At 57.8% G+C, this 21,187-nt stretch overlaps 1 protein-coding gene across 1 annotated transcript; it reads right to left on the reverse strand.

Moving 5' to 3' along the window:
• Nucleotides 1-8,349: 8,349 nt before the first annotated feature.
• CRABP1 (cellular retinoic acid binding protein 1) lies at nt 8,350-14,695 on the reverse strand. Its single transcript, XM_025893196.2, has 4 exons — nt 14,533-14,695; nt 13,839-14,017; nt 11,861-11,974; nt 8,350-8,660 (listed from the first exon to the last, which is right to left on the reverse strand). The coding sequence occupies exons 1-4, from the start codon at nt 14,600-14,602 to the stop codon at nt 8,610-8,612; spliced, it is 414 nt and encodes a 137-aa protein (XP_025748981.1). The 5' UTR covers nt 14,603-14,695; the 3' UTR covers nt 8,350-8,609.
• Nucleotides 14,696-21,187: the final 6,492 nt, after the last annotated feature.

Raw genomic sequence — 21,187 nt, forward strand, 5'->3', positions numbered from 1 at the left:
AGGCGCCCTTCTCCAGGAGACCTCTGGGGAGAGAAAGTGGCTGGGCTCCATCTGGGCCTCGCGGAGGACTGCCAGGCAATTGCTCCAGGGCTCAGCTGGAGCTCCTGATTAAAACCAGACCCAGGAGTTGGGGACCTTTGGTGAAACTGGATACCTATCAATGTAGGCAAAGGAAATGCACTATGGGAGGGAGGGAGGCTGGCTGGCGGCCCAGCAATGCTGGGCTGGGTGGGAAGGCCCCCAGGACCCACGAAGCGGGCTGATGACAGCCCTGAGAAACAGGAGCCCCACGGAGGCTCGGGGAACACACCCACTTCTCTGTCCCTTTCTCCCCACTTCCCTGCTCTTTGTCTGATTCTCTTCAGAAGGAAGACCTGGGTTCCATCCCACCACCAACTTTGATTCATTTGGGGCAACATTATTTCATCTCTCTGAGCCTCAGTTTGAGCATCTGTAGAATGGGGGTGAAAACAGTACCTTCTTGGCTGGCTTCCTGTAGGATTAAAAGTAATGCTGTGAGCAGAGCTCCGCATGGGACCTGGAGCGCGGTGAGCCCCTGTTAACTTACCGGTATGCCTTCCCCCTGCCTCCTTTTCCACGAGAAGCTACTTGATACCGTTAAACCACAAACGCAGTCCTTGATGATCCTCGTAAGGAAACGATTTCATGTCCTTGATGGCGGATGCAGCGGAAAATGCACCGGCTCGGGGCTGAGACGCCTGGGCCTGTAATCCCGGCTCTGTCATTTACCAGCCGGGTGACTCACTCCAAGGACTTAACCGCTCTGAACCTCGGGCACAACTTTGTCCCGTTGGCTCAGGTGGTCGGTCTGAAATCACTTGGGGAACAAAAAAATTCACCAAAATTCAGATTCATGGGCTCCAACCCAAACCTAGAGGATCAGACTCTCTTTTTAAATGAAAATGTGTTTTAAATTTCGAAAGTAATACGTGCCCATCCTAAATGGCTTCCAGCAATACAGAAATAATGAGTCAACACAGCCAATCCTCAGAGGTAACTGCTGTTAACAGTTTGCTGTGTGTCATCCGGGGTTTTGTGTTTTTCCTGGAAAGAGCAGACCATATAGTTTTTATTTTTTTCCCACAAAACAAGATCATCATCACTCATTTTTTGTTAAACTTCACATCGCTTGAACATCTTTCCACACCGGTTACACGTATGACTACCTCGTTCTGTTACACGGCTAAAGAGAATTCTAAGATTATCGTGGTCAATGGGACCGCCCTGCCGTGGGTGGACGCCGTGGGCTCTCCTCGGCGAGGCCCATGCACTTAGTCCAGTCTCTGTCCCCTGCTTTGTGCAGAGGGGCATGGGAGCGGTGCAGACAGGTCAGAATCTCAGGGCAGACTGGGGCAGAGCCAGGGTCTACAACTCTGTTCCCCAATGTGCTCTTGGCATCGAAACACGCTACATGTTTATTTTTTAAAAAGATGGTCAAAGGGAACTTAATATTCTTCTGAACCTCTTCCTGACAGGAGAGAAGAAAACCCAATGTTAACTATTCCACGCGTTTCTGAGAATTGGATTTTTTTCTCAAACTTTCTCAGAGTTTTCACTTCTCATTATATTCTTTGCAAGAGTTCATGACTCCATAAATATTTCCTATACATTGTTTCTGAAGCGAATGTTGTTTTATGCTGGCATCCCAAAATCCTACTTCCCCGGAGTACAACTGCTCGGAGGACCTGGTCAAATCCCACCTGAGGAGCACCCCAAGCCCCTCCCTCTCATTCATCATAATTGATGAGCCTCCCTCTCTTGTGGAAAGAGTGGAATTATAAAATTGTGGCTGTCATCTATTTTTTTTATTAAGTAAATTTCTCCAAGTCCTGTAGGTAGCTTTCCCAGAAAGATAAATTACCCAGCTGTCAGACATAGAACACGTCATGTTTGCAGAATCCTTGTGAGAATTTGCTCTTTGCCCAGAAATTGTGCTTACTATTCCTACTAAGCAGTGGACCATTAAGCCTGCCTCCCATGAGGAAAGGGAGCTTGGTTGGAAGTGACCCCTGTCCATCCAGTCACATCCTCTTTGAAGCAGCTGCCCTCAGAGCTTGGTGCTGAGCTGCCCGCAAGGGTTTCCAAGTCTGCTGCCTCCACCCCGTCCCCTGTCACCGAGGGGCTGGTCAGAAACGGCTCAGATTTCTGAGTAAAAGGGAAGAGAACCAGCCGCCCACAGTGTTGGTAACATCTGAATGTTGTTAGCGTTGTCTTGGGCAAAAGACAAAGGGAACAAAGGACAGAGTAGCTCTTTTGTGTGTGTGCGTTTTTTAAAGATTTTATTTATTTATTTGAGAGAGACAGAGATAGCAGCAGAGATAGTGAGAGAGCACGAGCAAGGGGAGCATCAGGCTGAGCGAGAAGCAGGCTCCCCGCTGAGCAGGGAGCCCAAGGGGGGGCTCGATCCCAGGACCCCGGGATCATGACCCGAGGCACCCAGGCATCCCCAGAGTAGCTCTTTTCTGTGTGACCTGCCTCTTGGGTCCTAAAACTCTGGCTTCTATCCTAGAATCAAAAGTAGACCCCTCTCCCAGCCCCTGGATTGTGCCTCCTGAAAGCAGGGCTCCTTGGACAAATGGCTGATTCCAGGGCCGAAGCAGGAAGTGTACCAACCGAACTTGGGGCATCTTGTCACACAAATGGCAAGGAAGTTCTCAAAAACAACTAGGGTCCTACTAAAAGGCTTCAGAATGAATTCCAAGAGGCTCCCGCTGGCCAAAGATGGATGACCTCTAGCTCCTGTAAGGACAGCAGCAATGAAGTGAAATGAAAACATATTTCAATTGACAAATTCATAGTGACACGCTAAAAAGAAAAGGGTTAAAAAAAAAACAAACCCCGAAATGCATTGCTTACCTTTGAAGAATGCCAGAACCAACTTATTACTTTGAAAACTAGTAAGTACAGGAAAGAATCAAACATATAGTCTGCTTTTCCTATTTAAACTGCACCTCAGGATTACCGCATAGCTGAGGGGGAGTAACTTCTTCTGGAAGAATTCCGGCTCAGAAATGAAGAAATGAGGGAATTAGAATATCCCCATGTTTTAACCTCTAGTGAAACCATGGATCCAGGCAGTGATCACCAGTGGCTGCTAGCGTCATAGAAAGAGAGGAAGCAGACGTTAGGAGTCCTCTAGGGAAATGCAGCACACCGCCTCTGCTGTGTTCTTGCCAGAAAAATCGAACCTGAATCTGACCGAACTTCTAGATATAACTACCAATTTACAAGAAATACGGTGAACAACACCGTGGAAATGTAATCACCAAAATCCGGACTGTGAGAAACTTTACAGGACAAACAACCAGTCTCTCCAACAAATATACCTAAAAAATAAAATGAGGTAGAGGGGAATTTACAGATCCAAAGAGACTTAAAAGAAAGATCAACCAATCAGGACGTAGGGTCATTTTCAAACCTGACTGGCAAAGGAAGTTATGAGACAATCAGGAAAATCTGAATATTGACAGGATATTTAATGATATTAGGAATTACTTTTAATCTTTAAGGTATGATAATTGTAGTTATTTTTAAGGTAATTGTCAACTTTTAGAGACATACACTGAAATATTTATAGGTGAAATCATAAAATGTCTAGGATTTGCTTCAAAGTAATCCGAGAGGGGAGAGTACATGAAACAAGGCTGGCATCAAAGGTTGTTGAAGTGGGTGTGGGTGCATGAGGAATGATTATACTCTTCTCTGTACCGTGGTGTATGCTTGAAATTTTCTGTAAGAGTTAAAAAAGGGGGGGCACTGTAGAGAGGGAACCCCGGATCTCGACAGGCACCTGAAACAATGACCCTGAGGGACTCATTCCCTGGGTGCTAGCTCTCCACACTTGGGATGCTTAAAAGCGGAGGGGCTCTGAGGGGTTGGGATAAGCACAGCGGTCTGTCCAATTTAAGAGTGTGCTGTCAAAGGGGATTTCAAATGCACTCCGGGCTGCATGTAATGAACTCTTTGGAGACTTCATGAAGACTAGTTTTCACCCAATGACACTGCATTTCTTTCATCTTAGGGCACAGTGTTTCCTAGACATTAGATACGAGGGACGTTCTCGACAGGATTGAGGACTCTGCCCGCACTAATGGGCGGTTGCTGTAAAGGTGCCAGGAAGGGAAGATCCCTGGAGTGCACTCCTCGTGGGCTGTCTCTGAAAGGCCTGGGTGGAGTGAGGTTGGTGGTGTGCAGGCTGCCTTTGCAAGCTTGTTGCCCCACGTGGTCTCTGATCACATCCCTGCTGTTTACTCCTACATGCTGGCTGCCATGGTGACGAGAGGGGGTCGAAGTAACTGAGAAGGATGTTACAATATGAACTGGGGTCTTGCATAAAATATTTCAACAGCACTTTTTCCTTTGAGCAAGATGGCACATTGTCTAGTTTCATTGTGCTTATAGTCATCATGAAGACAAGACTTCCTAGAAACTTCAATCTGTTACCTTGGTGTATTAGTTAGGAATGCTTTTATTTGCAAGTATGGAAGCCACTGCATAACTGGCTTAAACAAAGAAGGGCTTTTTCTTTAATCACACAGCAACACCCCCAAAGAGGGTTAGGGGCTGTATTACCTCAGTGGCTTCGGGCTAGTATCTCCGATACTCGGAGTGTATCCCGAGTATCTCCCCTCGGGGCCCTTTCCCTCAGGGGTGGAATGTGGCTGCACCAGCTCCAGGCATTGCGATCTCACACCACACTCTGAGACAGGAAGCAGAAGTTAGCTTCTCGGGCTCTCCTCTCTCATCAGGAACAGAATGTGTTTCCCAGGAGCCCCTTAGTCGACTTTCCCTTAAGTCTCCCTGGCCAGACGCAGCGGCATGGTCAACTCTAGTTACGGCGCCGCACTGACTTCTGGGGCCTCTACGGTGGGAGGCGGGCAAGGAGAGCGGTGGGAAGGCCCGGCCCCCTGCCCGGAGACAGACTAAGTAACGCGCGCATGCTCCGTGCCGGAGGAGCGGGTGGCCTCGGTGCGCGCTCCCGCGTCCACCGGGCCTGGACCACCGTTCAGCGAGGCCTAGCCGGGCCTTCCAGCAGTCAGACAGGCAGCACGTGTTACGGAGCGCCCCATCCACTCGCCGTGCGCCCCGGCGGCGCAGAGATGTCCGGGCAGCCACGCCCGGCCTCAGGGACCACACAGGCGGGATGGCCGGCAACGACAGGGGCAGGGCAAAGTCGAGCGACGACGCACGGCCGCCGCAGGAGCCCTGCGGGCACCGGGCAGGCTGCGCCGGCTGGTGCGCGAGTCCGGGCCGGAGGGAGGCGGGGCCGAGCGGGCAGAACCGTCCGAGGCCCAGACGCGGGGCGCAGGTTCGGGCCCGGCGGCGGCAGGGCCGGACTCACCGGCGTCGGTGAAGCCCTGCGCACCGAACCTTCACCCCACCCAGGCCGGTTTTACCGTCCTCCCCCAGTCGGGAACCCGCCCAAGGTCCAGCCATCGGGGAAGACCCGTGGCCGCCGCCTTCCCGGCTCTGCCAACGGGCTCGGCCCCGCCCCGCGGGGCCACGTGACGCACTCTGGTCGAGCCCCCGCGCCCCGCCCCCAGCGGGTCCGGTCCGGGTGGTCACGTGAGCGGCACCGCCCGGCCGGGAACAGAAACGGACCGACAGGTGGAGGGGGCGGGCCTCCTGGCGGGCCCCGCCTGCGGGAGTCTTCGAGGCTGGCCGCTGTTGCAGCGCCGCTGAGGCTGGCGGCGTTTGGGTTCTAGCACTTGCCTCCTGAAGGTGTGCCCGGGAGGAGGCCCTTGTCTTTCCTGTTGTGCCCTGGGAGGCCAGTCGGGGGAGGCCTTGAATGCCGGGCGCAGTTTGACCTCCCTGAGCTCGCGGTGCTCCCAACAAGAGTGTTCCGATGACCGTGACCTCCCACATACGTGTGGAAATTACACGGGGTATGCAATGTGTGTACACCGCAGAGTGCAGCCGCCATCCCCAGACTGGGTTCCGCGGAGCACTCACTTCCCTTCACGGTGTTCAAGACAAACGGGAAACACGGGGCCTTGTTCTGGAAAAGGAGAAAGGAATGGGACTTAAGAGAAACAGGCTACAGCCGATGTTCTGAGCGAACCGCCGATGCTGCGGTTAGCACACCTCGTCGTCCAAACGTACCCGCGCTGGCCTGGGCCTGATGTGAGGGCGAGAGTTGGACGTCTCCAGAAAAGGCTGATCAGAAGGAGGGGCGCCTGGGTGCCTCAGTAAGCCTCCGACCGTCGACTGATGCTCCGCTCGTGATGTCCGCGTAGGGAGATCGAGCCCCGCCTCGGGCTCTGCGCTCAGCTCGGAGTCGGCTGGAGATTCTCCCCCTCCCCCTCCCCCCCGGGGAAAAAAACCAAAAGGCAACACATGTGCCCCCATGTGACGTGTGGTAGCGAACGGGATGGAGATGGCTGAATTCCCGGGGTCGGGCAAGGGGAAGGTCCTCTTGCATCCTCGCTTCCACCAGGAGCCTGCCCCTGCCCAGTGTGCGGGCTCTGGAGAAGACTGGGCAGCCGCGGGAGCCAGGGAGCCTGTCGGCCAAGATGTCTGGGGCCCGCTCAGTCCGTCCGCCGTGAGGAGCCCCCAGCACCCGTGGGTGGAGTCCAGGCATGCCAGCCCTGTCCCTGTAGCACGACCTGCCTTTCACACCTTCTCTTTTGTGGCCAGCCTGGTCCCTTCTCTTGCATCAGGTCTAGCATACTTGCATGCAGGCTGGGCCTCCCCGTTGCCCCCTCTCCACTGCATACCAATCCAGCTGCTCCCACCCTTGCAGTCCCACGCAACCCCCCTCCTGCGGGGGGGCATCTAGCCCTGGCTCTCTGCCATATGAAGCTGCAGTGTAGGGTACTGTGCATGCACTTGGCGGTTTCTAGCAAAGAGCAAAATGGAAGGAACGTCCCAGTGTCTGTACCCAGTGTCCTAGTGGCACTGGGGTGTTTTCACAAAGGGCTTGGAGAAGTTCTGGGGACCAGCAGAGGTCACTCGGGGTCCTGGGTAGTGTGTATAGCCCAGTGTCAGGCTTTCTTCTACTCTGACCCATAATCCAGCCCTGCTCTGATAGGTCAGGGCCCCGTGGCTTTGGGAATGAGAAACGGGGCTGTCAATAGAGCCGTTGGCGCTTTCGTGGGGGGCAGCAGGACAGAGGCAGTCCACAGAGCCCCAACAAGCAGGCTGCATTCCAGATTCAGCAGGAGACCCTCCCCACAGTTGCAGATACGCAGCAGAGTATTTGGGAAGGGCTGAGGGCCCTCAAGAGCAAAGTGGGGTCCTGGACTTCAGAGGCGTGAGGATTTAGGTACATGTGTCCTCATTTACACTCAGGGAGTGGCGCCTGGGCCTTAGATGCCCACGAGAATGTGAGCTCTTGGAGGCTCACCTTCTCCTGACCTCAGCCGTGCCTGCACATCGCCGCTCAGCTAACTGTAGCCTGGCTTTGCCGAGAGCCCGTGTGCCTAGGAGAGCAAGGAGAGGTGGCCGCGAAGCCAGGGAACAGTGTAAATGAGGACAGGGACAGTGGCAAGATCCACCTCAAAGGGGGGAAGCTGTCAGCCGCTAACCCTGTGGGAATGCCGGTTCAGGGATTTTCCCGTTTTTCTCCTAAAGAAACAGAAATCCAGACTTTCGTGTGAAATCTCCTGATTTTAAAATGTAAGAGTTGGCAACTGTGGATTTACATGTTCAGATCCAACCTGCACCTGGCTATGTCCGGGGAGGGTGACTCCCTGCCCGCTACGTTCCACTTGGGTTTGGCCAGTGCGCAGCACAGGTAGATCAGAGATCGAAAGCTGGGCGGTCAGGATACTTAACCCCGCAGTTCCACACCAAACTCCACCTCCATGCCCACCACCACCCCCAGGTGCACTGGGGCCATGGTGTGGACAGTGGCTACCTTCCTGCCACAGCTCCTGCATGGTGGCCTCCCTCCCAGGCTATAGCTCTTCTTGTCTGGTGAGCCCTCTGTCCCTTCTGTCTGCAGGCATAGGGGAGCAATAGCTCCCGTGTTGCTGGTCCGAGGGGCGCCCCATCCTTCGCCGATTCGCTTCATCCTGTCCCTGTAAGTGCCTGTGTAAATAGTCCCTTTATTCTGGCCTCCCCTCAATTAACCTTCTGAATGTGCCCTCCTTTTCCTGCTAGGAGCCACCACTACACAGACTAATTCCATTCGGAAACAACACTGTGAGGCCCAAACACACCTAGCTCTGCAATCTGGATCCAGCTGGAGGGAGCCCGGTTTGCCACCCCTGCTGGAGGCTCCAAGCAGGGGTCCTAGGCAGCAGGCTGCAGCTGAAGACACTACATAACCCAGCGCAGTGCTAAGGACAGCAGGTACGTGATAACCCCAGGCTGCAACTGAAGAGTCAGCTCAAAGAAAGGAAAAGCCTTGCAATGCGGCCAACCAGTTTAATGACAGGCAAAACCATGCAGATGCCAAACTACGGAGCACCAGGGACTCAGGGGTACAGAGGCCTTGGGGGGAAACACTACAACACCATCACGGGGGAAATGGGGTCACCTAACGTTGCTATGGGGTAAGGGGGGGTCCGCTGGCAGCTCAGACCTATGCCATTTCTCAGGGGAACATGCATCCCACCCCCAAAATAGGAGCAAGCTGGCCGCCTTCACTCCCGAACATAAATCCTCGTGCAGACCACGTCATCGGCGCCGAACGTCTGCAGAGAAGGAAAAACAATCAGAGCAGATGCCTGTGCAAATATGTTTAAAACATATCACTAATAAGGCCACTTACTGCCCTGTTAAAAACCCTTTGTAACCGACGTTCAATTTCCTGTGCCACATGCTCACACTAACTGCTAAAGTCTTTTTTTCTTCTTCTTTTTTTCTCCCTTAAGCTCCATACAGGCAGAGAGCAACTGGGGTGTAGAATTATATGCAATTTTCCTTTGTTTCTGGATCCCATGAATGCTGACAGGGGAAATGCTTGGTTTGAAAAATTAAACTGAAAGGGGGAGATGTCACATTGGACATTTCTGAGGTGGTTCTGTCTCTTCAAATGACTTCAGGAGGGCATGGGGCCTGGGCAGCCGGAGCTCAGGGGTCGTGCGCTGACCAGCCAGACGGGGCGGCGTTGGAGAGGGAGGCTGCCCGCCCTCAAGTTGGAAAACGGGTCTGAGCTGCAAAGGCACAGCACCGTCCTGGACCCAGCTCTGCAGCCCACGGTGGGGGGAAGGGGGCACGGCGCTTCCTCTTTTGCTGGTGTGGAGTGGAAGGGAGGGGGTGTCAGGGCTGGAGTGGAACAGGTTGATCCCCAAGGCTCTTTCCAGCTAAAATTCTGTGGCTCTTTGTTTGTGTGTCTGTTGGCTGTGCGGTGGGCACAGACCATTCCCCAGATGGAGGATTTTCTTCTGGCCCCTTAAGTGGGATCGCCTCTGAGTAAACTATCTTAACTCTCCCCCAAACTAGCAATTACTCAAGGGCCTGCTCTCCTGGGCACTTACATGCAGTTGGAACAGGGAAAGCAATATGTTTGTTTCACACACAAAACCAAACATCAGAAATCCTCCAGTCTACAGCCCCGATGTGGGCACATCTGCCGATGTACGCTTTTCTGCAGGAGCGCCCCTCGCTCTCAGATTCTCAAAGGGGTTTGAGGCCCGGGAGAGGCTGAGAGCCTGGCTAGACCTGGACCTTCAGCTTCCTGCCCCGTCGGCTGGCCGAGAGAGGCTCTCGGAGCGCGTGCTAGGACATCCCAACCTGTGTCTCAGGGAAACACTAGTCATGAGTGACACCAGGAAGCACACAGCCATCAGCAGCTTTTCCAAGGGGGGGCTCCTGGTCACACAGGCGCAGCTGTAACTGCTCTGGACACCTCGGTCTGCAGGAGATGCTGCCCCAGGAGGAGGAGGGCAGGGGGGCAGGTGTTCCCACTGAAATTCACCTCTAGGAGTGCTGACCTCTCAGCTCTAGGGACATGGAGTGTGTGGGGTTGGACTTTTCCCATGCACTGTAACCACCCTCATATCTGACGCCTCCCCCAGGCCCCCAGGCCGACAAGCAGCTTCCAGATACAAGAAGAAATCCCATTTCCAACCAGATCTGAAACGTCCTTCTCAGCCAGCACCCATGCAGAAAGATTCCTGAAAGAAACTCCAGACTGTTCCAGAGCGGTTTGAGGGAAGACCCTCCGTTTTCACAGAAGGCAACTTACAGCCCCCGGGGGACCATTTACTGTTGGCCCTGGGAGAGCTTATTTCAACTTAACTAGGATAATTTGCCTCTTGTTATAAGGAGATATCATCTCCCTGCGTTTTGGATTTATTAATGATAACAACCCTTGAAACAAAAGCCCATAGATCAAGTCTCAAATGCCAAGAATTAATGCTCCCTGTGAGGCTTGTCTGGTCGGCTGAGCCAAGGAGGGATGCACGGGTGGAGCGGGGGGGCGGGGGGGGGGGCGCGGTGTTGGAAGTCGTGCAGTCCTCGCAGCAGAATGGGCTCTGGTTGCTCGGGGATTACAAGGTTAATGAAATCACACTTTCTCACGGAGCAAACCGAGCCTGCTCGACCCTCAGCCACGCTCCAGAACTAAGAGCTTTGCTGACTCTGGTACCAGCGAACCTTTTGTTCTTTTTTCTCCTAAATTCCATGTCTCAGCCTCAAAATGCTCCTCCAACCCCATCAAGTAGTCCTTCCCTGGAAACGGCATTCATCAGGTTGCAAAGGAAGCTAGTCCCTTCTCAATGAAACCAGACAGGACTGGGAATCAGGGCCAGGAAGGACAAGCGGCCTCAGCTGAAGTAACAGAGACCGCTCCGTGCAGGGTCTGTTCACAGGATCAACATGCAATTTCAGGGCTGAGAGCAACCCACCCGGGGATCAGACTTCAGCGGCAGCCCTCAGTCCACAGCCTGGGAAGGGAAGGGCCACGCCCAGATCGCACCGCATGGCCGACCCACGTCCCACTCCCTCCTCAGTGCTGCAGGGTGCCGTTGGCTAAGATGGGGCAGGCGGGCGGTCTTAAAGGGGAGATGGTAACATGCCTCATGGAGAACAAAGGATATCATTTCCAGGTTACCTACACAGCTTTTCCCTTTCCTCGCGTGTGTGCGTGTGTATGTGTGCGTGCGTGTGTGCGCATGAGAGTGTGCATGCGTGAGAATGTGCGCACGTGTGTGTGGCGGGGGGCGAGGTTGTGGCAGGGAAAGCCTGGTCTATTCTGAACTACAAAGGAAGAGTGACTGGGCCTTCCCTGTCCTCCCCGACGTCCTCTGCCCCCAACACCTAAAATCAAGGACGAGGCAGTGTGTGATTAAACCGTGGGGGTTTCTAAACTGGCCTCACCAGGTAAAGTTTGTGTGGCCGGGATTGTTTAAAATGTTTTAATCTGAGTGCCTTAAAGGGAGAGCCCACCCTTCCCTGTTCTAAGGCCCCAGCCCCACACCACGGGACATGCAGAGCCTTCCGGCAGCCACAGGACTTGCCTGGCTCCTGAAGGCCACTGCAGTTGGTAAGTCTAGCGGTAAAAATGCTCTCTGAGGCTCCCAGTGCTGACGCACTAAAATTCCTGAAATCTTTCCCTGGTAGCAAAATGGGGAACGAGAAGGGGAAAAAAATCCCTTTGCAGAGTGAAAACCCCTGGGGCCTCCCGGAGCCCATGCACTCTGGCCCAGTGGGAAGGGAGGCCAGCTCAAGCTGCCACGGAGCCGCCACGGGGACGCACAGTGGGGACGCTACCGCCTGTCACAGCCCTGCTCCTCCCAACCACGGAACGATGAATGCCTGTGATCTCCACTGTCACCTCCAGCTTTCCGCTCAAATTTTAATGCAGGGCCAACGGGGTCCTGCTCTCTGGGTGAGGGAGGACGGCACCATCTGGGGACTGTGGGCTTGATTCAGAGGCCCAGGACCTCACCAGGATGAGCTCGTCGTTGGCCAGCTCACGGGTCCAGTAGGTTTTGGGGCCATCCCCCTCGAGGAGAGTCTGTGTGCAGTGGATCTTGTTCTCATTCTCCCAAGTGGCCAAACTCTGCGGGCAGGAAAACCATTAGTGATATTAATTACGGTCTTGGCAGCAGGAGCGGAGACAACAGTGCGCACGGGAGGGTCTCAGCCGTGGAGAGAAGCAACACATGGTCCCTGTCAGCGGGGCACAGAAGCCTCTGCGGTGCCCTATGGAGTCCAGATTCGGAGGGCCGGCCACGGGTTTATGCGGAATAAATATACCTCGAGTCCCCCCACAGCTCCCCCCTCCCCACGCGCGCACACACACTCTCCGAACCAGCAGAGCTTTGGGCATGCTTCTCATCTCCAAGAATAAAATTCAGAGCATGCAGTGATTCATTTATGTCGAAATGGACTATCCCTTCAAGCGACTACGATATCAAGGACAAGACCCTTCCCATCAGAACTATACCACGCTGGAACCGCTAAGACATCATATTTATAACCACACTGTAGTCAGCGATAGGAGCCCTCTCCACTGCACGGTATTTTGGGATAACCCCTTCCTTTCCGTGTGTACAGACTGTTCTGACAAACCTGAGCATCTCTGGCTCTGAGGACAAAAACACTACCACCTTCCAGGATACGGCCCTCTGGAAAACATTCAAACACAAAACAAATCAACCGTCTTCATGCTCCTGGACGTGGGAGGCGGCACAAAGCACAGTGCTCCCCAGCCGGGTGGGGGAGCCGACGCGGAGCACGCACATACTTGCTTTCTAACTGACACGTGCCAGGCTGTTGCATGAACCTCTGATTTTTTATCAGAGCCGTGGTCTCTGGCAGTGGCCACCGCTGGATGTCCCCAGCTGAGCCCTGCCGCTGACTAGGCCAGCTCCCTGTGACTCCCAGTCACTCTTGTTTTTACAAACAGTGCAGTGGGGCTCAGACCCTGCCCTCTGCAAGCCTGGACATCATTTTCTGGCTGTGCCAATTCTGTGCGCCAAACACGGCCATGTGGGTCCACCCCTGCGGCCGTGTCTCTGTGTCCAGAGCATCCAACTCTGCAGATCAGACAGGCACCCCTCAGGAAACGGGAGACTCAATTTCTCACTTTCTGGAACCTTATCCGTGTTTCTTTGTTTTGAATGCCGGGGAAAGGGAGGGAGACATTTTGTCGCCTTTTAAATATTGCAGCAGTGACAATTTTCCATCTGCCCTCAGAATACACACTAACCGACCCTTCATTCTATTCAACCAAATGCGATTTTTGCCTTCGGCAAACAGGCATGTACTGCCGCTGGCTTCAGTCCACTGTTCATCCCGAGGGCCAACCGCCGCACAAATACAAACTCTTGCCCTTGAGGACTAAGAGAGCACTTGGCCCATTTCCCCAGCCAGAATCGGCCTTGCTTAGGGAAGGACTCCGCCTTTCCTTCAAGAAACCAGGCTGAGGGCCGGAGGGAGAGGTGCTGGCCCACAAGACCGCTGAAACTGGATCCAGGGCGTCCCATGGGGCACCCGGGGACCTGGGGGTGGGGGGAAGCGAGAGCTGCCGTTCCACCTGCGACAGGAGACGTGGCGGCGGCCCAGTCCCCCGCAGCCCCCCAGCCGCCCCCCTCCCCGCAGCCCCGCAGCCGCCCGCACTGCGGACGCCGCCGCCCGGGCCCCCCCCCCCCGCCCCTCCAGGCGCAGCGCGGAGGAGGCGGCTTGGGGTGGGGTGGAGGCGGCTTGGGGTGGGGTGGGGTGGGGTGGGGGCGGACTGGGGAGGACCTTCTCCCGAGCCCAGGGCAACCCGCTCGCACGAATGCTCTCTGCAAACCGCCAGTGCACGGCCTTGCAGGGAAAGCGCGCTACCGGCCGCAAAGGCAGGCAGGGCGCGTCGGGCCGCGGCGGTCCGGGGCTCAGAGGAGGGGACCCCGGAACGCCGCCCGCCTCTGGGGCCTCACCCTGCACTTGCGTCCGTCCACGGTCTCCTCCTCGAAGCCTTCTCCGACCTTAAAGTTGATCTCGGTGGTGCGCACCGTGGTGGATGTCTTGATGTAGAACTGATCCCCGTCCTGGCGGATCTCCACGTGCGGCTTGGACGCAGCCGCCACCGCCACTTTCCTCAGCATGGCGTTCACACCTGCGCGGGTAAGGAGGGCGGCGCCGCGGGCTTGCTCGCAGCGCCCGCCCGGCACTTCCCAAACCCTCTGCCTATAGATGGGGACCTCAATACACCCGCTTCCCCCAACCCTCGCCCCAACTTTCCAGAGGAAACACAGGCTCAGGGAGGGTAAGCGGCTCTCCCTGCGCAGCACGGTGAATTCGTGGCAGGGCCTGGCCTCACAACGAGTCTCCAAATTTAAAGTCCCTGATCCTCCTTGGACTCCAGCGAGAACCTCCCCTCGCGCTGATCCAGCACGAGACGAGGCCGAACCGTCCGTCGGGGAAGGCGCCAAGCCTCCAGCAAACGTTCGCGGGGCGCGCGGCTCCCGGGCTCCACTCGCCGCTCCTGCCGGGGCGGCCTCGGATCGCTCCCCTCGCCCTCGTCCCGGGGACTCCCTCCCGCCTGGGCTGGTCCCGGAACCCACCCCTGCGGGCCCGGGGCGTCTCGGGGCCGCTCCTCCTCGTAGGCGCGCACCGACCGCGCCAGCTTACCTAGCGCCTTGAGGAGCTCGTCGAAATTCTCGCTGCTGCGCATCTTCCAGGTGCCGGCGAAGTTGGGCATGGCGAGGCGGCGGGCTGCGGCGGGCTGCGGCGGGCTGCGGGCGGACTGACGGGCGCGGAGAGCGGCGGCGCGGCGGGCTCCCTCCGGGCTGCAGGGCGGAGACTGACGCTCGGCCCCCAGCCCGTGCGCCCAGAGTCCCTGGGAGGGCGCCCCCCGCCCCGCCCCGCCCCGCCCCTCGCCCCGCCCCCGCCCCCGCCCCCCGCGGCCCTACCCGCGAGCCCCGCTCCCCGCCCGCCGTGCCCCCCTCCGCGGTCGGTACCCCAGCCTCGGTGCCGCGCGCCGGGCGCCCGCTCTTCTACAGCTGGGGGTGGGCACTGGGGGAGGGTCAGGCGATCGGGCACTGGCCCGGAGGGGACAATTGTGGCAGCGGGGCGGTGGGGACGTGGGGAGGCTCTGCACCGTTCTCTCTACTTTGGTGCATGTTTGAGAAGAACTATAATAGAAAGTTAAAATACAGCGGGTGGTGGGCCGGTCAGTGTTGGGAGCCGCGCTCTCCCCACTCCGGGTAGTGCGTTCTGGGCGTGCGCGGCCGGTTTACCCCCACCCCAGTGAGGGATCCTATTCCGCACCCCCACCCCACCCCCACACACACACTGGCGCAGGGCCAATGTGAGCGAGTGGCGGGAAAGCCCCATCCCCATGACCCCCGCCTGGGCCCTGCTACGAACCAAGGGGCGCGCGGGATGGTTGGCCCTCCGCCTGCGCGGGGCAGGGGTTTGCCCAGGCCTCAGCGCTTCCGGACTGCGGGCACCAGGGCTGGAACCCGGGCTCGGAACAGCCCGTTCTGCGGAGAAGTGTGGCTCCGCACTCGGCAAAGGAGGTCTCCTTCCTTCTCCCACTGCTCCCAAGTGTGCACTATGCTTAAAGCCCTCCTTCGGTGTCTCCAGCAAGAGGGTACACACACTTCCCTGTGAGCCTCCAGGGCTGACCCCAAGTTTTCCTTCCGGTCCCTGTCCACGGTGCCATCATCCCTCTACCTTAGCCAAACTGCACAACTCAGGATTCTAGAGTCAGCCATGCATCTTCCCACCTGCAGCCTCTGCCCATGCTGTGCCCTCTCCTGGGAATGCCCCTCTCCTCTCCTGTCCATCTTCATGCTGTCTCTTTTGTGATACTCAGTTTCCCAATCAAATATGATTATTTTTCTCTGAACCCGCAGAGTCTGTGTTTGGTTTTGCTCTTGCTTAAGTATTAATCCTGCTGTAAACTGAGCTCCTACAGGGCAATGACTGAGTATTCATCAACATGTCTTCTCTTGCTCGAGCTCAGCCAGGTGGGGCTCAATAAATAAGTATTGATTTGAGAAGGATATGAGCGCTCTGCAGCCAGAGGGCGTGTGGGGGGAAGACCCCCACAGGGCTGCAGGAATCCATGCTGACAGCCTGCTGAACAGGGCTCTGGGCGTCGGGAGGGGGCTGGGGCTGGGCTCCTGCCCGGGGGGCCCTGAGGAGCTGTTTTAGAAAGCAGCTGAGGATAAGAGAGGGGGGAGAGACCGTCTCCAGCTGGAAAGAGATGTGGGCAGGGCTGGCCTTATCGGTGTGAGACCTGAGCAGTCCCATAGGCCCACGTTCACAGAGGGGCCTGGTGGTTGGTTCCATGCTCTGCTCTTGCCGTCTTGAAATTCTTAATCATTTTGCAACAATGCATCTGCATTTTCATTTTGCAGGGGGATCCACAAATTATGTAGCTGATCGTGAGTGTGGGAGGCAGGAGGTAGGCCTGCTACAGAATCAGACTCACTTCACAGAAGGTCAGGCATCTCTCCAGTGAGGGGGCAAAACAGGGTTGCCATCCAGCTAATGCAAGCCTCCCCCACAACCAACACTGCTCCCCAGCAAGGCTTCTGCCATCTTAAGACTGGGGCTGGGGAGGGGCTGCAGGTCAGCAGAGTGGGGAGTCAGGACCGTGGGGACAGCCCGTGAGAATAGTCAGAGGGCTGTGGATAGGGCGTCCGAGTGACTGGCAGGTCTTGCAGCAGGTGGGCAAAGGGGGGAAGGAGAAGGGCGGGGGGAGTCACGGTAAAAGAACCAGAGGGATGGGGCCAGAGGGGCAGGTGAAGGCGGTCGACCCTCCAGCCAGGGCTGCCCTGACAGGAAGACAAGCGGGCATTGTCCAGGCGCACGTCAAGCGTGGGAGCAGGGTCCAGGAACGGGGAGGGCACGGCCACTTCCACATCAGCGCCTGAGGAGGTCCTCGGGTCCTTGCAAGCCTACTGTGCTCACTCATGACACTTGGAGGTGGCCAGGACTTCTTAGAAGCCCCAGACCTCATTGGGGGACACATGGAGGGGAGGGCAAGCACCCGCCACCGGCCTGGCTACGTACAGGGGGAACCCAGAGCGAAGAGGGCAGCAAGGACACCACCATCACGGTGCTTCTGTGGACCCAACCTCAGGATCCATGGAAGGGCCCGGCTGGGTAGACATCCTCTGAGGCCCGCTGCCATCCCTCCTTCCTTCTCCCGCTTTATTCTCTTATTCACCACCTCTCTGAGCTGGGAACTGGGCTCAGCGCTGGGGGGAGTGTCCACTGAAGATCCAGGTCCTGTCTTGAGGGTCTACTGTCTGACCAGGAGAGCCTACCACGCCTGTAATCACTCACCCGAGGGGCAGGCAGTTAGTCTGGCCTGGGTTGAGACTGGGAGCCCGTCCAAGGGGGTTGTGATCAGAAAGAACCACGTGTGGAAAGACAGGAGCTATCAAACCCTGCGTGTACTTGGACCCGTGTCTCTCCGCGTGGCTGGAGTGCATAGTCTGAAGGTGGTGAGGCAGGAGATGCCGGGAGGGAGCTGACGCCCAGTGTAGGCAAGCAGCGCGGGAAGAACCAGGGTTGCTGAATGCCAGCCATCGCAGAGGCACGGTGGGGAGGAGCCTTCTAGAAATGCAGATCCCCAGGCCCCAGCCCTGGAGATTTGGATTCAGTTAAGTCAGGGGTAGGGCCCCGGAAGCTGTGTTGGGCAAGCTCTCCAGGTGATTCCCCGTGTACAGTCATGTGACCCGCCGTACCTGCAGGGGAGGGCAAGTGGGGACGGGAGCCGGGGCTGACTCCCACGGTCTGGGTTGTGAACTTGCGTCTCACTTGCTGCTACGGGGGGCTCAGGGGCAGGAGGCCAGGTCTATTTGGGAAGTGCCGGGTCTGCGTTGTCTGGGGCATCCAGGACCCAGGGGGCAGTGCGGTCCTGGAGTTCGGGGGAGAGGTCTGAGCTGAGATGGGCGTGGGGTCATCCACGTGCAGGGGGCAGGTGAAGACCTGAGTGTGCCCGAGATGCCCAGGGACAGGACACAGCTCGAGAAGCGCAGAAGGCCCCGGTAGAGAATCTCGGTGTCGAGGGGCAGACGGAGCAGGGGAGGGCCAAAAGAAGTGGGAGAGAAACCAGGGCGTGACGTCCTCCTAGCAGCCGGTGGGCACCGTGTTGCACAAAAGGAGGGACGGGCCAACAGAACCAACTGCTCCAAGAGGCTCCTGGAGGCAAGGGCCACCAAATGTCCCCTAGAGTGAGCGGCAAGACAGTGTTGGTGACTAAAGCTGCAGCTGCTCCTGGAGGTGGGGGGGGGGTCTGGAAGCGGGCTACAGGGGGTCGAGTTCAGAATGGAAGGAGTGAAACAGGAAGCAGAGATGCTTCTTTCAAAAAGCACGGGGGTTAGGGAAGGGGAGAGAGAGTGGAAGGCAGGAGGGGACACAGTGCCCAGAGGACTAGCTGGGGTCTTGTCTGTTGGCCCCTGGGGGGAAGAGGTTCGGCGTTTACTGTCCCTGAGGGCAGATGCAGGGGAAGTGGAAGATGGTGCAGCTGACAGCGGGGAGAGGACAGGGCCCAGAATGCAGGGCCCGGAGCCAGAGGGGGCGGGGGCGGGGAGCCAGAAGCTGGAGGCTCCTGTCTGAGCCGGGTCCCTTCCCTGGCCGCTAGGAGACGGGCCTCCGCGGGGCTGAGGGGGGGTGCAAGGTGGGGTCCCTGGCGGAGCCTCAGCAGAGGCCCTTCTGGGGACAGGAGAGCCGAGTGGGGCCGCCCAGGGCCCCGGGCGCTCCAGCTCTGGGGTGGGGTGTGCTCTCTGCCCGCAGCTCGGGGACCCAGCGTGCATCGTGGGGGTGGGAGGGCATGATGGCAGCCCGGTGAACCCCTGCAGGGGACAGAGAAGACAGCTGCCAGGCGGGCTGTGGGGCTCGGGGCCTGCACCCCGTGAGGCTGAAGAGTGTGTACCCTGGGGCGTCAGGAAGGCAGGCAGAGGTGGAGTTGAGGAGGAGGAGGGATGCTGGGGCACATGGGTGCGCAGCCTCTCTGGTACCCGTGGAGCCTCCTGCGGAGCCCACTTTGGCCGGTTCCGCGGGGCCGGGGGCCCGGGTGCGGGAGGAGAAGGGGGGCTGTGCTGCTGGGGTTCTAGCGAGACGCGGCGCGGAGGCCACTCGCCCAGCCGGTGGTCCGCCTTGGGTAGGACAGCTCGGAGGCTCATAGGGACGGACAGACGGAACTGTGCAGACTGTGAGACTCGGGGCAACCACAGGAGACAGCATTCTGGAAGCTTCCCCAAGATGAGGAAGCCAGCTGGCCATAGTCAGGGCTCTGGGGGTAGAGAGCCCGCCTGGCATGGGACGAAGCCGTGGGGTAACGCGGGTCACAACGTCCGGGTGCGGGGGGCACCGCAGGCCTCAGAGTGCAGTTCTGGTGGGCGGCGGGGGCCGATGACAGGCGCTGGGGGGCCGGATGGAATTCTGCTGACACGTGCTCTCAGAGATTGGCAGTGCCCGGTGAGGGCGGCTGGAGGGGGCCCACACTCCGGGCCCTTACCGCTTGGCCCAAGGAGCCCCAGCTGGCACAGCAGGTAAGCAGAGGCGACTTCCCGGCTGACGGCAGCTGCACACGTCCATGTCACGTCCTTGGGTTCCGGAACATTCCCAGGGGCCCTGTGCGCCTAAGGCACGCTCGCACACATGCACTGACAGTCAGGATCCCCTTTCTGTTTTGGCTGGAAACATCGATCTTTGTCTGGAGCAGAAAGACCGTGGAACAGAAGATCCCTGTGGCTCGCCTGGTGTCCTGGGAGAGATACTGTGGGCCCGGCATGGAGTTCAGAGGAGAACAGACATGGCCCTGGGATGCACGGCTGCTGGGGAAGATAAAGTTTGGGACCATGCAGTAAGTGCGTTGCAGGGGGAGGGCGGCACTTCAGGGGGCCCAGGGGAGGACAGCTGAACCTCCCAGAGAAGGAGACATTACACTTAGCAGGGCTCTGAAGGGGGGACAGGGTTCCCACAGCGGACCAGGGGGAAAGGGCCTCTGCGCTCCAATGGGGCAAATCCACCAGGAGCCCTCTGTGGACACTGCACCTTGGGGTGCAGGGATCCCAGAGTCCTGGCCAAGCGGGCTGTCATCAGCCCGCTGCAGTTGTCCCGGGGTGTGGCCAATCCCTGGTGTTTCCTCTCCGATGCAGATTCTCAGAAGCAGGCACTGGGGCCTGGGCCCTCTCTCCAAGACCCCTTTGTTCTCGGGCTGGCAATTCCTGCCTTTGCAGACCCCATGTTGCCCAGCTCCTCCCAGGCCACTGACTGGCGTCCCCGTCCGGGGCATTTCTGCTGAGCTTTGCTACTTTCGCCTGGAGGCAGGCCAGAGCCTCAGCTTCCCAGGGGCCGCTGGCCGGGCCCCATGCCCTTAGACGGGCCGAACTCATGCTGGAAGAATGGGGGTCAGAGTTCAGCCCCTGCAAGCTGGGGGCTCTGGAGAGGGTCCCAGTGGGGTCTTCAGGTCAGCCGTCTGTGGTGGGGGCTGGGGCCCCTGTGCTGGGACGATCCAGAGTCCACAGAACAGGACAAAGAGGAGCTGATGTCTCTGGGCGGCTGGGGGCAGGGCCCGTGCCCTGCTGCGTGAGTTTCTTCTAGTTCAGTGGAGTGGGAGGAGCACTGGGCTGGGAGCCCGGGGTAGGCCTCACCGGGGCTGGAGAGGTCCTGGGGACCGTGGAGTCCCGCAGTAGAATGCGTACAAGTGCATTTCCCGAGCTTTTACTAAGAACCAGGCACGGGAGCGAGGGCTTCATTCATTCGTTCCGTCATTCATCTGTTCATTCTTTTTTTTTTTTAAGATTTTTATTTATTTATTGAGAGAGAGAGAGAATGGTAGAGAGAGAGCATGAGAGGGAGGAAGGTCGGAGGGAGAAGCAGACTCCCTACGGAGCAGGGAGCCCGATGCGGGACTCGATCCCGGGACTCCAGGATCATGACTGAGCCGAAGGCAGTCGCTTAACCAACTGAGCCACCCAGGCGCCCTCATCTGTTCGTTCTTTACCACTGTCCTGGGAGAGGCACTTGGTCCTAGAGGAGGAAGCTGAAGCACAGCCGATAAAGTGCCCAAGGTCCCTCAGCCCGCTGAGACAGACCTGGGAGGGAGCCGGGGAGGGCCGGCCCCAGATGCGCGCCCTCACCAGCCCCTCTGCTGTCTTAGTGGGCAGATGGGGACTCGAGGCCCCGAGGGTGTTTCTGGCCCCTGGCCAAGCAGTGCCCTGCCCACCGGCCCCGGGTCGCCAGCGAACGGCCGTGCACCATGGAGCAAGTCACGAGCACCGTGAACCTCAGCCTCCTCCTCAGCCGGGGGCTGTCTCTC

Source organism: Callorhinus ursinus, unplaced genomic scaffold (assembly GCF_003265705.2).
Source record: "Callorhinus ursinus isolate GAN/ISIS: 27379988/994484 unplaced genomic scaffold, GSC_fseal_2.0 scaffold45, whole genome shotgun sequence".
In the NCBI taxonomy this organism is placed as follows: Eukaryota; Metazoa; Chordata; class Mammalia; order Carnivora; family Otariidae; genus Callorhinus; species Callorhinus ursinus.

Excerpts from the sequence above, each read along its gene's own strand:
- CRABP1 (XM_025893196.2), bottom strand. The coding sequence starts at position 14,602 with ATGCCCAACTTCGCCGGCACCTGGAAGATGCGCAGCAGCGAGAATTTC. Across the intron at positions 11,975-13,838 it reads TGGACGGACGCAAGTGCAGG|AGTTTGGCCACTTGGGAGAA; the intron begins GTGAGGCCCCAG and ends TCCTGCCCGCAG. Across the intron at positions 8,661-11,860 it reads CCAACGACGAGCTCATCCTG|ACGTTCGGCGCCGATGACGT; the intron begins GTGAGGTCCTGG and ends CCTTCTCTGCAG.